At 54.1% G+C, this 16548-nt stretch overlaps 2 protein-coding genes across 2 annotated transcripts; both read left to right on the forward strand.

Annotated features, from left to right (window-relative positions):
• The first annotated feature begins 6154 nt into the window (after window positions 1–6154).
• On the forward strand, window positions 6155–13838 carry IRGC (immunity related GTPase cinema). The gene has a single exon (XM_026014053.2). It carries the CDS (start codon window positions 8466–8468, stop codon window positions 10191–10193), a length of 1728 nt encoding a protein of 575 aa, XP_025869838.1. The 5' UTR covers window positions 6155–8465; the 3' UTR covers window positions 10194–13838.
• Window positions 11433–15326, forward strand: LOC112931548 (interferon-inducible GTPase 5-like). Its single transcript, XM_072747119.1, has 4 exons — window positions 11433–11520; window positions 13537–14103; window positions 14759–15114; window positions 15201–15326. The coding sequence occupies exons 1-4, from the start codon at window positions 11433–11435 to the stop codon at window positions 15324–15326; spliced, it is 1137 nt and encodes a 378-aa protein (XP_072603220.1).
• Window positions 15327–16548: the final 1222 nt, after the last annotated feature.

Below are 16548 nucleotides of genomic sequence, written 5' to 3' on the forward strand. Positions count from 1 at the left end.
TTCTTTCTTTCTTTCTTTCTTTCTTTCTTTCTTTCTTTCTTTCTTTCTTTCTTTCTTTCTCTTTCTGATTTTATTTATTTATTCATGAGACACACAGAGAGAGGCAGAGACACAGGCAGAGGGAGGAGCAGACTCCCTGTGGGGAGACCGATGTGGGACTCAATCCCGGGACCCCAGGATCATGACCTGAGCTGAAAGCAGACGCTCAACCACTGAGCCACCCAGGTGACCCCCGGATGGATGCTTTCTTGCTATGTCCTCATGTGGCAGAGATGGGGAGCTCCTTCTGGTCCCTCCTCCTTTGGTCTAAGGATGCTAATTCCATCATGAGGCCCCACACTCATGCCCTCTTCTAAATTATTTCTCGGAGGCTCCACTTCCAAACGCCATCACATCGAGGGGCCACGGCTTCAACATATGAATTTTGGGGAGACACAAACATTAGTTCGTAACCCTGCTGAGAGGAAAAAGGGAAGGAAGTATTACTAGTGGTAAGCACCATGTTGGGGTTTCAGATTATTCATCTTATTTCATGCCCTGTGACGTAGGTCTCGTAGACTGTCATTTTGCAGATAAGGGACCTCTGAGTCCCCACCTCGGAGTCACCTATCAAGTAGCGGGACTCATCTGTGGCTCATGATTTCTGTAGACCGAAGAGTCACCGGGCCCAGTCCTTTTAGGGACTGTCCGCAGACTCTATCAGCCTCACCCACAGGGGACATGCCGTGTGAGTGGTTGTTGTAAGCCACCAATACGTTGCGCTATTTGTTCCGTGGTGGCATCACCTGGCCCATGCTGCCTAGCACAGAGATCACAGAGGAAAGGGAAGGCAGATGTGGGGTGGAGGGTGGGGTGGGGGGGTAGAGCCACATATCTCAAACCGCTGCTCTAGACAGAGTCTGGTTCAGATCTCTGGACTCAGACCTGGGTTTCTAGTGTGGCTTCACAAGTGATCTGTTGTGTGGCCTTGGAAAAGCCTCGTAACGTCTGTGAGAGCCCTGCATTCCCACTTGGAAGATGGAGGCAGTAAGAGTTTGACCTCCCATTACTGTAAGGTGTGTCAAGCATAAGGCTTGGCACGTCCTCAACTTGCAGCAGACGGAAGCAGTCACCTCCTAGGGTGTTACTCATCACGGCAGCTGTACTATTATTTGTCCATGTGTGTGAAAGAGACAACTGAGGCTCATGGGAGAAAGTGCTAGTAAGTAGCAGCTGTGGGATTAGCCTGATTCTAGAAGATAAACTTTTCCTCCTGTTAAACACGGAGGAAAAGCTGCAACACACACAAGAGCAGAGCAAACAGTATAATGATCCTTTAGCTATCTATGCCCCTTCTACCGCTCCTGCCCCCACATCATAAATTCCCCATATTCTGCGACTTATATCCTTTTCCTTCCTCTTCCCCCGGCCTCCCTCCTCTCCTCCATATCTTCCTTCCTCTTTTCTTCCCCCTGTCTGTTTTCTCTTCCTTCTACCCTCCACCCTCCCTCCCTTCCTTTCCTACTCCTACCCCCTCCTCCCTTCCTTCCGCTTTGTGCTGAGAAGTTTTAAAACAAATCCCAGACATCACATTTTACCCAGAAATACCTCACTGTGCATCAGAGCTTGCACACATGACCTCTGCATTACGTGTCCTTCCTGGGAGGGAGGACGGTCTAAAATAAAGCAGCTGAGAGCTTCCCTGACCTGCCCCCATCCCTGTCCATTAGCAGAAGGCCCTGGAATGTCCTGGCCTTCAGGGGAGAGCTCCCTCACCCCCAGGGCTGTGGTGTTCTTCTCAAGTCTTCATAGAAAAATCTTATCAGGGGCCCCTGGCTGGCTCAGTGGCTGAGCGTCTGCTTTTGGCTCAGGTCGTGATCCCAGGGTCCTGTGATCAAGTCCCACATTGGCCTCCCTGCTCAGTGGGGAGTCTGCTTCTCCCTCTACCGCTCCGCCCCTGCTTGCAAGCTCTCTCTCTCATGCTCTCTCTCAAATAAATAAATAAAATTTTGAAAAAAGAAAACTGCCTACTTTGATATGCAGATGGGAGTCACATCAGAGAGGGATGGTGGTTAAGAGTGTGGACTCTGGGGGTGCCCGGGTGGCTCAGTCGGTTAAGCATATGACTTGATTTCTGCTCACATCATGATCTCCAAGTCATGAGATTGAGCCCCCAATGCTCAGCGTGGAGCCTGCTTGAGATTCCCTCTCCCTCTGCCTCTGCCCCTCCCCCTTGCTCGTATGCTCCCCTCCCTCCCTCTCTCTCTCTAAAATAAAAGAAGAGTGTGGTCTCTGGTACCAGTCTCTGTGGGATCAAATGCCAGCTTTGCCAGTTACTAGTTTTGTGACCTTGGGTGAGGACCATAAGTGCACAGAAATCAGAGTTCAATACAAGTAAATAATAGCCTTTATCTACCATCGTTGGGGAAGGGGAGCGCCCTTGGGGCTACACAGCCCAGATGGGTGTGTGACTTCAGAAGCCCCTCTCTTTCTGCTCCCCAGGAAGCCCTCTTGTCTGGAGGATGTCTGCTGGAAGGTGGGGTGCAGAGGAGCCTGGGGTGGTGAGGAAGGAAGGAGATGTTTCTGTGAGATTGGAGGCCCAGGGGATGGGGTCAGGACATGATCCACCTCAGCTGAGCTGGGCGCCCACAGAGGTGCTCAGGAAATGCTTGCAGGCAGCATCAGGCATCTGATGACTGTGACCCTGGAGTCCAGAGAGGGTGGGTCGGGGTGAGTGGGAGGAGGTTAGCCCGGGCAGAGTTCAATTTTGTTTTTTGAGAGTTCAATTTTATTGCACATTCCTGCTTTTCTGTAAGGGCACCAATGTGAGTACATTACTCAAGTTTTTAAAATTTATTACAAATTACTTAGGACATACAAAAACAAAGAGTAAGCAGTGTCTCTCACCGCTCAGCTGACAGGAAACATCAAAACAGCTGTAATCCCTAGTGGCCCCTTCACTGACCAAATGCCTTTCCTCTCCTGAGATAAGTGCTACCCTGAACAACACCCTACTTGTACTTTTGCTACAAATGTACCTGCTTTGAATTTTCCCCCGTTTGCTTTTCCCTCCTCTCCCTCTTTTCTCCCTGTAGACTCTGCCCAGAGGCACCCCCCACCCTCCTAGGATTTCATGCTAACAGCCTCCCGTAGGTCTTCCTGTTATTCCCTGAAGTCAAATAATCCCATCTAGACGTTTGATGCATAAATACATATAGGGACACACTTACGCATGCATTGATACCAGTATCTGTGTAGATACGTACACATGTACACATGCATGTTGGTATAAGGGTTTTTAGTCTCTAATAGGACATTAGCCACAGCTCTCTGCATCTTGCTTTTCTACCTCAACAGCACCTCATGGAAATTCTCTTAAGTCTTTTGATCCAGGGGAAGAGAGGCAAAAATAAAACAAGATGGAATCAGAGAGGGAGACAAACCAGAAGAGACTCTCAACTCTAGGAAACAAACTGAGGGTCGCTGGAGGGGAGAGAATGTGGGGAGGGGGTAACTGGGTGATGGGCATCGAGGAGGGCACGTGATGTGATGAGCACTGGGTGTTCTATAAGACTGACTAACCACCGACCTCTACCTCTGAAACTAATAATGCAGTCTGTTAATTAATTGAATTTAAATAAAAAAGACTGGGATCCCCAGGTGGCTCAGCAGTTTAGCTCCGCCTTCAGCCCAGGGTGTGATCCTGGAGTCCCAAGTCGCGCTCCCTGCATGGAGCCTGCTTCTTCCTCTGCCTGTGTCTCTGCCTCTCTCTCTCTGTCTCTCATGAATAAATAAATGAAATCTTTAAAAATAACTAAATAAGATTAAGAAATAAGAAGAAGAGGAGGTAGAGTGCTTGGAGCTTCGTGAGGGAAGCAGGGCCTGGCACACAGTAGGTGTCCCCAGGAAGTGTGTTTGGTGAATGAACTTTCTCCAAAGAGCCTTCGCTGACTCTACCCGAACCCCCCTGGGTCAGGCACCCACTTGGCTCTCACACTTGTCTGGGGACTCCATCCCTACTTTACCCCTGTGGGTCGTCACGGTCAGAGGAGGATTCTGTGTCCCTCACTGGACTCTGAGTCCTATGGGGTCAGGGCTGGAGCTGCCTGTGGTCACAGCTGGGCTCCAAACATCAACCAACGGGTCCTTGGCACACAGCACGCACATGCCGCAGGAAGTGCCCCCACCCCACTGTCTCTATTGCTGTTCCCAGCCTGGCAGACACACAGTGGACACTCAGGAATCACCTTCACGGATTCTATGGTGCACTCCCTCGGCCCGCCCCCACATTTTAGAAATTCTGAAATCGGGAAGTCACAGCTGATGGCACCTTACAATCACTGTCAGCCAGGCAGCCATTGTGACGTAGCTGTCACTGCCTTGATGTGATAATGGAGCTGCTTTTAACAGCTTCATCAGTGCTCCTGGTGACGAGGACGTGGAGTGTCGGAAAGCATCCTGTGCTCGGAGGAGGAAGTGATTCCACAGAGTCAGACTCCGTGGTTAGGAACATCTTCGCCAATTTATTTCCCTTGTATTTTCCCAGTTAGATACACATGCAAGTGATAAATGATAAAAAAAAAAAATCTGTATTTTCTAAGTTTACAAAGAGTAAGTGTAAAATAAAAATTTTCGGTGATAAGGGAATGTTGTATCATACATGTACCGGCAGCAATTTTTGCCCTTGTTAGTGGGACAGAAAATGATGCATTTGACATCCAGTGGCACCATAGATCTGATTATACAGGGAATCTGTGGAAAGAATGAATGAATAAATGTGCTTATCTCATTTGTCTCTGTCTGCCTCCCTATTCCAGTCTCAGCTCCTGGGGTTTGTGTCTGTCTGGGGATGACAGGTGGAGAGAACAGAATTCTAGTCCCTGTTAAATGAGCTACTTCATCTGATGGAATTCACACCGTGCCTGGTACATTGTAAACATCCAGTAAGTGAGCGCTCTGCCCTGTGTGTGGTTGTGTCAGCAGCCCCCAGCAGCCTTTGAGGTCTAGAAGGGCAGGGATGAGTGAGATTCACACCTCTGGCCATTACAGGGACTGGCCTAGGGTCAGGTCTAAGCAAATGTTTGGGGAATGACCAAATAACTGTATAAATTACTGGGTGAATGAGAGCTCTCCTTCAACTCAGTCTTTGCACAAGGTGGTCCCATGGCCTGGGATACAACTCCCCAACACGCCACCAGGCTCAGAGATCGCAGCTCAGGTGCCCTCTCTTCCAGGAAGCCCTCCCTGACCCCCCAGGCTAGGTCAGTTGCCCCCTGTGTTCCCACAGCCCTCTGGGGTCCCCTATTCCAGTCCTGGGTCGTCACGGTCTGTGGATGGAGGTGACTCCCACACAGGACTGGGAGCCCAGGAGGGACAGAGCTCAGGGCTGTCTCGGTCATTGCTGTGTTTCCAGCACCCAGCCCAGGATGGAGCCTGGAGAGGTGCGGAATGTGTGATGAATGACAAGGAAAGAGGAGGCCTGGCAGACAGGCCAGGGAGCAGCCTCTCCTGGGCTGGTGCTCTCAGGAGCTGGTAGGAATGCCCCTGGCAGTGTGCCCTCCTGCGTCGGATGCATCTCTGCAGGTGCCCAGCGGCTGTCTCCTGTCTCGGCCCTCAGTCAAGGGGCGGGGGGGGGGGGGGGGGGGGGGGCGGGGGGGGCGCTGTGACCATGTCCCCTCCCTCTGACCTAGAGACCCCGAGGGCAGAGCCTGGGGCTGCCGCACTTCTGGAGCATCGGCTCATAGCTGGCTGGGCACTGGGGATCAGGAGAGGGGGGCTGAATGCATGAGGGCTGGGACTGGTGAGGGGGCCCCAGGGGCCATGACCCGCGTATGTCGCCTGCGTGTGATGGAGTCTCTCGTGGCTGGTCTGCAGGTCTGTGTGTGCCTGGCTGTGTGGGGGCTGCATATCTGCCTGACTTGGGCTTTTCTGTAAATAACCAGAGGTTCTGTGCCTCTACCTTCCCTACTGGGCCAGGTGTGCATGTCTGTGACTTTAGGGGAGGAGTCCGGGTCTATGTGTTCAGTGTCTGGGAAGGTCTGCAACTGTTTTTAAATCTGTTGACCTTCAGTTCCACGCCTTGGTCCCACATCTCTCAGGCTCTGTACATTTTCATCCTCTATGTGACCTGTGTCTCTGACCGGTCCCTTCCTGCTTCTGTCAGAGGTGGTTTCTTTTTTTTTTTTTTTAAAGGTTTTATCTATTTTTGAGAGACACAGAGATAGGCAGAGGGAGAAGCAGACTTCCTGTGGGGACTTGATCTCAGGACCCCAGGATCATGAGCCAAAGGCAGATGCTCAACCACTGAGCCACCCAGGCGTCCCTCTGAGTGGTTTCTTGTCCACCCTGTCTTCCGGCGGGACTCTTCCTCTGCTGTTTTCTTGGAGTATTTCTCTCCCCACCCCACCTCAGGCTCTCTTCTCATTCAGATTGCCTCCCAATTTGTCCCAGTGCTGGCACCTGCAGTGGTCGTAAGGCGGCAGAGGCAGGAGAGGGACAGAGGGGACCAAGCTGTCACCCTAGAGTGGGCAGGAGAGGACGTGAAAGCTCTGGGGAGGGAGAGGCCAGAACCTGGGAGCCTAGATACCAGATACTGAATTGGGGTGTGGTGCTGGCACTGGGCTGTGCTGCACGGGTGCCAGTCCTGGCCAAGGCATGGTGGCAGTGACTGTGGTGGTGGTTTCACGCCTGGCCTCTCCCCAGCTGGTAGCGCTGGTGAAGCCAAACCGGCACCCTCAGAGCACGACGCGCATGGGACACCTCGGGGTGGTAGGTGAGGAGATGGTGCCCTGAAGGGAACATGAATGAGTTGTTTGGGAAACAGTCCCCTAGAAGGAGGAGAATTAGAGGGTGGGTGGTGAGCAGCGTCAGGCCCTTGGATGCCAGCTGAGGAGCTGGGACTTTGTCCTGCAGGTGATGGAGACCACAGATAGGTTGTGACCTTCTTGGTGTTACAAAGATCTCTCTGAGTCCCTTGTGGGGGACTGAGGGCCCAGTGTGACCAAGCAGGGGCGGTGGGGGGGGTGGCCAGCAGCAGCTGGGGGATGGGGTCCCTGCCCTGCCATGGGACCCCGCCCCCTGACATCACTGTCACATTATTGCATTAGGGCTGGCTGACCAATAAGCTGCTGCTTGCTATTATAATGGGTCCTAGCAACGGGTCTGACCTTGGGCTAAGGGAGGAGACCCCACCAGCGGGGAAAGTGTGAGGGGAGAGGGAGAGCCTGCAGGGCAGGTAAGTCCCCTGAGGGCAGAGCTGTCTGGATGGGTTTGTGGGTGAAGGGAGGTAGGGACTTCCAGGGCCAATCCTAGCTGCCTCAGCCCTAATCCCACCCCAGGGCCCACTGACCGTCTGGCCCTGGCTGCTGGGACCTGCTCTATCTAGCACCTGTTCTCCGATCCTTGGGCCATATCCTTACATGGCTTAGGGGGACAGGGTGTAGGGAGAGTGGGCATAGCATGGGAGAAATGCCTCCACCTAGGTTGGGGGAACAGACCTGGTGGGAATAATGTAATAAGGACACATTTCTGTGGGGGGTGAACGAGGACAGCCCAGACAAGGAGGGAGAAGACAAGCAGGGAGGCAAATATATGTAGCTGAAGAGAGGGCAGCTCTTCAGAGGGATGAGGGAGCCCGGGGACCTGAGTTTGAGTCCTGGCTGGGCCTCTGTGCAGGGACATCACTTGTGTAGTCTGAGTCTCAGTCCCTCCCTGTCTGATGGGGACAGTGATCCCTAGCATGAGCTGAGTTTAGCAAGTAGGGCAGATTTGGGTGTTTAATGAGGACTCCCAGTGCCTGGGCATCCCCTCATGCCAGGCTTCTTCCACCAGCTGAACCCGAGAATACTGGCCTAGGGATAGATAGGTGGGCTCACAATCATCACAGGTCTTGCTTGCCTGTGGCGCACTCAGAGACTGCAGGGGATTGCTTGAAGTCACACACCTAGGAATATTAACAGGGATAATAAGATAACACAGACCACCTGCCGTGGGCCAGGCACTATTTCAAATGCTTTATCTGTATCAACTCACTTAGTTCTCAACAAGGAGGTGGTTTGCTATTATCATAGTTACTGGCCTCAGATGAGAGGAACAAGGCAGAGAATTTCAAGTCACTTGCCCCAGGTCACTCAGTGTGTATGTAGGGGAGCCAGGATTTAACTCTAGGATTGGCTCCAGGGTGTGGGTCCTTTTCATCACCCCTTCCCGCTGCTCCCAACAGCAGCAGCAGGACACAGCATACTCTGCCTGGGTCCTGGTGTGGGGCTTAAGCCCTTTCCTTTGCAGGGCTGGGTACAAAATTTGTGGAACCTGGTACAAAATGAAAACACAGGGCCCTTGGTTCAAATATCATTAAGAATTTCAGTCAGTGTCAGGAGAGCATTAAGCCAAGAGCTGAGCCTTTTGAGCCTGGGGCTCTGTCACAAGCTGCCATCAAACTGTTACCCTGAGGACTCCTGAGCACCTCAGGAGGCAGGCCAGTCACCATGCCCTTTACCAGAGGAACAGGCTCAGAGAGGTACTTCATTCTGCCCCCAGGTCACACAGCAAGTCAGTGGCAAGGATGGGATGGGAGCCTGGGCGTGTGGGACTCTAGAGCCCCCTTCCTTGTGTCAAAGCTGTACCCAGGTTGTTTTAAGAAGGACTGGGCTGTGAGGTGCCGGACAGACTTCCCTTATATCCTTGGTGTCTCTCTCTCTTCCTACCCTGTGCCAAGGCCCAGAAGAAGTGAACGGCTCCCTTGTGCCCCCGCAGACGCTGAGGACCACGCGTCCTGTGACTCTCCCCCAAACCCTGCGCCCTCTGAACCGTTGGTCACCATGGCTACTTCGAAGTTGCGAGCAGTGCCCGGGGAGGAGGAGACCACCATCCTCATGGCCAAGGAAGAGCTGGAGGCCCTGCGCAGCGCCTTTGAGTCGGGCGACATCCCCCAGGCGGCCTCCCGCCTCCGGGAGCTGCTGGCCTCCTCCCAGAGCATCCGCCTGGAGGTGGGCGTCACAGGCGAGTCGGGCGCTGGCAAGTCCTCCCTCATCAACGCCCTCCGTGGTGTGGGGGCCGAGGACCCCGGTGCGGCCCTCACCGGCGTCGTGGAGACCACAATGCAGCCCTCGCCCTACCCGCACCCACAGTTTCCAGACGTGACCCTGTGGGACCTGCCGGGGGCTGGCTCTCCGGGCTGTCCAGCTGACAAGTACCTGAAGCAGGTGGACTTCGGCCGCTATGACTTCTTCCTGCTGGTCTCTCCCCGCCGCTGCGGGGCTGTGGAGACCCGCCTGGCCTCGGAGATCCTGCGCCAGGGCAAGAAGTTCTACTTTGTGCGCACCAAGGTGGACGAGGACCTGGCGGCCACCCGTACCCAGCGGCCCTCAGGCTTCAGTGAGGCGGCCGTCCTGCAGGAGATCCGTGACCACTGCGCCGAGCGGCTGCGGGTGGCTGGCATGACCGACCCGCGCATCTTCCTCGTGTCCAACCTCTCGCCGGCCCGCTACGACTTTCCGCTGCTCATGTCCACCTGGGAGCACGACCTGCCTGCCCACCGGCGCCACGCTGGCCTGCTTTCGCTGCCCGATATCTCGCTGGAGGCCCTGCAGAAAAAGAAGGACATGCTCCAGGAGCAAGTGCTCAAGACAGCTCTGGTGTCAGGCGTCATCCAGGCCCTGCCTGTGCCAGGGCTGGCGGCCGCCTACGACGACGCTCTGCTCATCCGCTCGCTGCGTGGCTACCACCGCAGCTTTGGCCTGGATGACGACTCGCTGGCCAAGCTGGCTGAGCAGGTGGGCAAGCAGGCAGGTGACCTGCGCTCCGTCATCCGATCCCCGCTGGCCAACGAGGTCTCGCCGGAAACCGTCCTGCGGCTCTACTCACAGTCATCTGATGGTGCCATGCGGGTGGCCCGTGCCTTTGAGAAGGGCATCCCTGTGTTTGGCACGCTGGTGGCCGGTGGCATCAGCTTTGGCACCGTCTATACCATGCTCCAGGGCTGCCTCAATGAAATGGCTGAAGACGCCCAGCGGGTCCGCATCAAGGCCCTGGAGGAGGACGAGCCCCAGTCTGAGGTCAGCCTGGAGGCAGCCGGTGACAATGGTGTGGAAAAGCGGGGATCTGGGGAGGGAGGCTGTGAGGAAGCACCACTCTCGGCCCGCCGGAAGCTTGGCCTCCTCCTCAAGTATATTCTCGACAGCTGGAAGAAGCGTGACTTGTCAGAAGAGAAGTGACCGTGCAGCCCCACCCCCTGCCTCACCCACAAACCGAGCCTTAGCAAAACCAACTAAACCAAGCCAGTGTATTGAAAATGTGTGCTGCATGCTGAGGGCACCAGAGCTTGCTGTCTTGGCGGGGTTGGGGTGGGTGTGGTGGGGAGGTGTGGAGGGGCTGAAGAGGGGACACACTGAACCCGGATGGGACTTGATCTGGGTGGGGAGAGCTTCGAGGTATGGATGGTGCACCAAGGGCCCCTTGGTGGGATCTCTCCCTGGCCCCCTGGTAGTCAAGGGAGATTTGTGGGGCATTAGGATAGCCAGGCCCGGATCCAAGATAGGATCCCACTGTCAACCTGTGCGGGTAACTTGGTGCAGTTCAGGGCTGGCTATGCCATCTCCTGTCTGTTTCTGAGAAGCCCAGGGCCTCAAAGACTTCCTCTAGAAAGGGAGGGGCAGCCAATCAGTGCCCAGGACTGGCACAATGGTGCCTAGCAACCTGGTTACACAGGGTGGGGGACCAGCCCCCCTGCCACAGTGAGTGATGGTCATCTCGGACCAGCCCCGCTGCTGCAGGGAGTGATGGTCAGTGTGGGTGGCAGGGGAGGGGAGGCCCCATGGCCTTGGGCTGGCCTCTGCATGGAGAATGGGGTGGCAAGAGGGCTGGTGGGCTCTTTCTCTCTGCATCAAAGGAGAGAGGGTCAGAAGGTGAACCCTGCCACCTCGAACAAGTTGTTTTGGAGAGCTTGCAGGTGTGTGTGTGGGAAGGTGTGTGGTAATGAGATTTCTGGTGTGCCTGTAATTGGGAGGAGTGTTGGTAAGTGTCCTGGATTTTGATGCTGTGGGTCAGAGGTTGTAAGCAGTCTGCTGACTGGGGTTACCTGCTGTCTCTGCATGGCCGTGTGGGTGTAGGAATGGTGGGGTTGTGCTAAAAGCATGGGGCTGACAGATGGTGATGGCAGGGGGATTCCTGAAAGTTCCATGTGGCTGTGGGTATTGCTGGGTGTGAACAACACAGGGTGAGGGGATCTGCATCTGCCCAGGCGTCCCTGCAAAAACGAATCCCGGGGTAATCCCTATTGCTCTGTCCTTGGCTCTTCGGTGGGAATGCAAAAGTGAACCTGACATCCTCATACCCGCCAAAGCCTGACCTCACATGCCAAGTCAAGGGTCACATATGTCTAGAAGTTGAAAAAAATACCTGAGTAGGGGCTTTGGACAGGACAGGCTGCCCCTAGGGCTTCGGTGGGGTTGGATATGGTCAGGGAAGGGTCAGATTTAGGTGCAGAGAAAGGCGAGTTTCCAGTTCACAGGAAGGCTCTGGAGGCTGTGTACAAGGCTGGTGGTAAAGCAGGGACTCCAGTGCAGGGGAGATGGCCTCACCCCTAGTTGCTCACAAATACTGCCTACGGAAATTCCCAGATCTGGTGATGGTTCTAACCTCATTTGAAGGCCTCATTACCTTGAACCTGTGAACCAGTTCCAGACTAAGAAGGGCCGCTTTCACCTGGCCAATTACAGGGGGTGCCAGTTCTCTTTGCTGAAGAGCTCTGTGCTTTGCAAAGGGATTCTTCTCTTCCTGGAAGGCCTTCCCATTGGATCTGCCGGGACTGCTTTTGGATCTTTTTGCACCAAAGAGCTGGTGGGGAATAAGGGTAGGGAAATCCCAGACCCCCAGATATGAGGACAGATGGTCCACTCCAAATCTTTTCTCAAAAAAACAGCCCAGATCCCTACCCCTGTGAGCCCTCAGACATTGTCTTAAACACAGAACTCGTGGGCCCTGAGGGGCTGGGATGGGAAGGTCAGGCATGAATAGCAATACTCTCCCTACACTGCGCCTAAGGTTAAGATCCACTGATTGCCCTGTCCTGTCCTTTCTGCCTCCATCTGTCCCTTCCTCATCCCCCATCTCCACCCACTCGGCCACTGTTCTAGGGCAGGCCTCACCCTCTCCAGCAGCTCCTGCCCCTGCTCCTTGCCTCATCTCCCAGGCTCTGGTGTCACTCCCCAAAGTCCACTGGGGGCTCAATCTCCCTTCCCTGTTGAAAACCCTTCCATGGCAACCCACACAGAAAGATCAAGCTCAGTCTGATGCTTAAGACTACCTCAAGCTGGCCTTTGAAACTTGTCAACAATAAGACCCTGAGTCTTCTGAAAACAGAGCTGGAGTAACTTGGGGAGTCATCTCTCCATTTCACAGGTGAGGAAGCAGAAGGAACTAAAGGCTGCAGAGGGGACATGACCCACGCAATGTCACCCATGTCCCTGGTATGGATGGGACTAGTTGGAGTTGTGCTGGTACCCTAGTCCATCACACCAGGGAGGACTCAGAGGCTCAGAGCAGGGCAGGACTCATGGAGGTGTGCACTGTGGGTCCTGAGCAGATGTGGGTCCCTAAAACCAGCAGTCGTGGGGGCAGTGTCTTCACAGATGCACCAGGCCTATTCCATCGAGTCTCTGGCTGGTATTGGAACTGTAGCACCCAAAGAGGTCCTGGCACACAACGGGTGGTCAATGGTACAAAGATGGGATGGGGAGGTTGTCTGGCAAAAGGATAAGAGGGAGCTGGCCCATGTCCTGGCTCTGGTGCAGACTAGAAGACAGTGAGGCTTACTCCCTAAGCCTCGGTTTCCTATTCTGTACAATGGGGCCTTAATGAAATTATGCATGAGGTTAGAACAGTGGCTGGCCCTGAGTAAACAAGTATAAACTGCCTTCAGCGATGATGATGGTTCTAGCTCTTAATTACTGCCCTACATTGTTGATCACAGTGCCTGGTGCACGGGAAATGCCACAAAAAGTTATTTAGGAATTTTAATTCTAGGGGCCTCTGGCTGGCTTGGTTCATGGAGCCTGCGACTCTTGATCTCAGAGTTGTGAGTTCCAGCCCTATGTTGGGTGTAGACAGTACTTAAAAAAACTAAAAATAATTTTTAAAAAATCTTAAAAAATTTTTGAACTCTAGGATCACAAGACCCAATTCCTATTCCCAATACTCCAGGCACTAGCTGGAGGCCTTGAGCAAATTATTTTTCCTCCCAGCGCCAAACGCAGATAGTAAGGGAATCTCCTCTTCCGGCTGTTATGAGGATTTTATGAGCTACTCCAGGAGGAGAACCTGGCAGTGATGAATAAATGCGAACTGAACTAAAGTATTTAGCATCAGGCCTGGCATATGGTTGCACGCTCAGTACGATTGCTGGTGATGCCTCAAATACCTGAGACATGATGAGGGATGTAGAGAGGGAAAATACTCTTACCCGTCCTGTTGAAGGTCATCCATCCTGAAGACAGAAGCCTGTACCTCAGGTAGCCCATGGCGAGCAGAGTTTTCCAGTCAAACTTCACCCGGTCCAAGATACTGGAGCTCAGTCTGATGGTGACACCAGTGCTCTGAAGGGAGCCTTTGAGGCGGGAGACCTGCCAACAGTAGCCACCAAGCTGCAGGCCACACTTCACTTGCCGGAGAACGCCAGGCTGGACATTGGCATTACTGGGGGCACAGGCTCAGGCAAGTCGACCTTTGTCAATGCCATCAGGGGGCTGGGAGACGAGGACCCCAGACCGGCCTACACGGGCGTGGTGGAAATGTCGGTGGACCCCACACCATGCGCACACCCTAAGTACCCCAACGTCATCATCTGGGACCTGCCGGGCATTGACACGCCTACCTTCCAGGCCAAAAAATACTTCCAGCAGGTGCTGCTGGACCATTACAACTTCCTCCTCATCATCACCTTGGAGAGCTTCACTGCCCACCATACCCAGCTAGCCTGTGAGATCCTGCAGCTGGGCATGCGCTTCTACTTCATCCGCTCCAAGGTAGACGTGGACATTGCGGCCTCATGCAGTCGGTGCCCCAGCACCTTTTCAGAGGAAAGAGCACTCAGCCAGACCAGGGAGGACTGTTGGCAATGGCTGGAGGGTGAGCTTAGGCTCTGGCCGGTGGAAGCTGGTGGGAGCATTGGGGGCGGTGGATTCTGGAGGGATGGCCCGCCCCTTCCCCTTCCTCTTCCAGCTGAGGCCCACAGTGGGGAAGGGGTCGTCCAAGGTCACACTGCGTGACTGAACTCAGCCCCGCAGTGAAATAATGCTCACAGCTGCCATTCATTTCCTGAGACTTGGCACTGCTCGGTCACAGGTGACAGAGACCCATTACCTGCATAAGGAAATGGGACATGTGCTGGCTTGTGTATTTGCCAAGTTAGAGCAGTGCAAATGCCACATGCCTACAGGATGCTGGCAGCTGTGGCTCAGGGCAGCTAACATTTATTAAGGGATTACCAGAGGCACCATTTTCACACACTCGCTTCACTACCACAGCATCCCTAGGAGGTAGGTACAATGATCCCCTTATTTGATTTTGTAACTTGCCCAAGGCCACACGGGTGGTAGGTAGCAAGGCTGGGATCTGAACTCAGGCAGCCCAGTTCCAGGGCCAACACTCTAGAGCAATGTCGTGCTGTGCCGTCCTGGCAAATGCTCATGCCTCAGCAGCTGTCAGAACATGGTGGCCTGCTCTGGTGCCAAAACTCAGTGGTGCTCTTGTCTCCTGCAGTGGGGGGCATGAAGGCCCCCAGTCTTCCGGCTTTCCATATTTGAGCTGGGCAAGTACGATTTCGACCTGCTGGAGGAGTTGATGGTGAAAGAACTCAACAGCCATAAACGGCATGCGTTTCTGCTGGCCATGCCCAACATCTCGAAGCCCATCTTAGAGCAGAAGGCAGCCTCACTACAGCAGCACCTCTGGCTGGTGGCCACTGTGGCCTGCGGTGTCAACCCAAGCCCTGTGCCGGTTGTGCAGGATGTGGTGTGTGACCTGTGCATGCTCATCAACTCCCTGGAAGGCTACTTCCGCAGCTTCGGCTTAGACAAGGACTCCCTCATAATGCTGGCGGAGCAGACAGGCCAGCCCTGGCACAAGATCCTGGAGGCAGTACAGGCCCGAAGACCAAAGTCACTGAGGCGCTAGTGGTCGAACTACTGGGCCAGGCCTCCAGGGATGCTTCTGCGTTCACACAGGAGCTCCTCAACGTGCCTGTCCTAGGCACCTTGGTCACCTGTGGCATCTCCTTTGCTACCATCTACCAGATGCTCCACACGTCTCAGGACAAGGTGATCAAGGATGCCCAGAAAATGCTGACTTAAGCCTTCCTCGACAAGCCCAACCACAAGATCCCAGATAAATCCAATCAACAATCCCAGCCCTGACCCTAGGCCAGCTGGAAGCGGCAGTGAAGGGCTGGGAGGCTATAGGTTCTATCTGTCCCCAGTCTGTGTGGTGTTGGGGGATGGAAAATGCAAGCTCTAACTCTCCTGGACTGAGCCCCGTGTGCTGTCTCTGTGCTTTTGGGTCCTCGATCTATGCCCTTGCTGGCCACTCCCCCACCTTTCCTGCTCTGAACCCTCACATCAACCAGCAGTTCCCCAGGGATGGGGAGGGATGGGATGGGGCATGGGGCAGGTGAATTTCAATAAGGTAAGGAGAGGAACTCAGTTGTCTAGCTAGAGAAGGCACTCTATTTTTTAAAAGATTTATTTACTCATGAGAGAGAGAGGCAGAGACACAGGCAGAGGGAGAAGCAGGCTCCCTGAGGAGAGCCTAATATGGGACCTGATCCCAGGACTCTAGGATCACGACCCGAGCTGAAGGCAGACACTCAACCACTGGGCCACCCAGGTGCCCCTAGAAAGGGCACTTTAGAAGGCGTGCAGGCGGCAAAAGGTGCAGAAGCATTTCCCTAAGAGGGCACTGAATGCCACAGCTCTGAAGGGCCTTGAGGATCATTAGGGGAGGTTCTTGCCCGAGGTCTTCTCAGCCAGCAAATGGTAGGGCCAGAGCATGCCCTGGGTCTCATGCCTCCTAAACCTCACCCCTTCGCTTTTTTAGAGATCCGTGCAGATCCAACTCCTGGGCTGAATGTTTTCTTCACCACACCCAGGATTCCCATGACAAGGACGCGAGAGGGCTGTAGCATATGCCCCAGGGCAGGAGGAAGGCAGGGAGACCAAGGGGGAACGGGGTAGTAGGCAGACAGACTCAGCTGGTGACAGGAACCAACTGCATTAGCAAAGGGTGGAGTGGCAGGATTGGAAAGTCAGGACTAGCTGGGGATGATGGGTGGGGTGGCCAGATTCATTTGGAGACACACTTTGGGAAACATTAAGCTAAGATGTAGCGTATTTAAACTGAGATGAGGGTAGGTCCCATACTGAAGTGTATGGTGTATTTGAGAGTAGGTTCTGGATTTAAGGGTAAAGACTACTTTTAAGCAAGAACTGATGAGGTCTATGGGGGGAAGGAAGCCAACATATTTAACCAACAGTAGGCACTGTACGTAAGGGTAACATATGAATACCTGCATAAGGG

The sequence above is a fragment of the Vulpes vulpes genome, chromosome 1 (genome assembly GCF_048418805.1).
Source record: "Vulpes vulpes isolate BD-2025 chromosome 1, VulVul3, whole genome shotgun sequence".
Classification (NCBI taxonomy): domain Eukaryota; kingdom Metazoa; phylum Chordata; class Mammalia; order Carnivora; family Canidae; genus Vulpes; species Vulpes vulpes.

What these genes read in the sequence shown, in the direction of transcription:
- IRGC (XM_026014053.2), top strand. Translation starts at nt 8,466, where the DNA reads ATGCCCTTTACCAGAGGAACAGGCTCAGAGAGGTACTTCATTCTGCCC.
- LOC112931548 (XM_072747119.1), top strand. Translation starts at nt 11,433, where the DNA reads ATGGTCAGGGAAGGGTCAGATTTAGGTGCAGAGAAAGGCGAGTTTCCA. An exon ending in GGCTGTGTACAAGGCTGGTG is followed by an intron (nt 11,521 to 13,536) that starts GTAAAGCAGGGA and finishes ACCCGGTCCAAG; the next exon opens with ATACTGGAGCTCAGTCTGAT. An exon ending in CTGTTGGCAATGGCTGGAGG is followed by an intron (nt 14,104 to 14,758) that starts GTGAGCTTAGGC and finishes GAAGGCCCCCAG; the next exon opens with TCTTCCGGCTTTCCATATTT.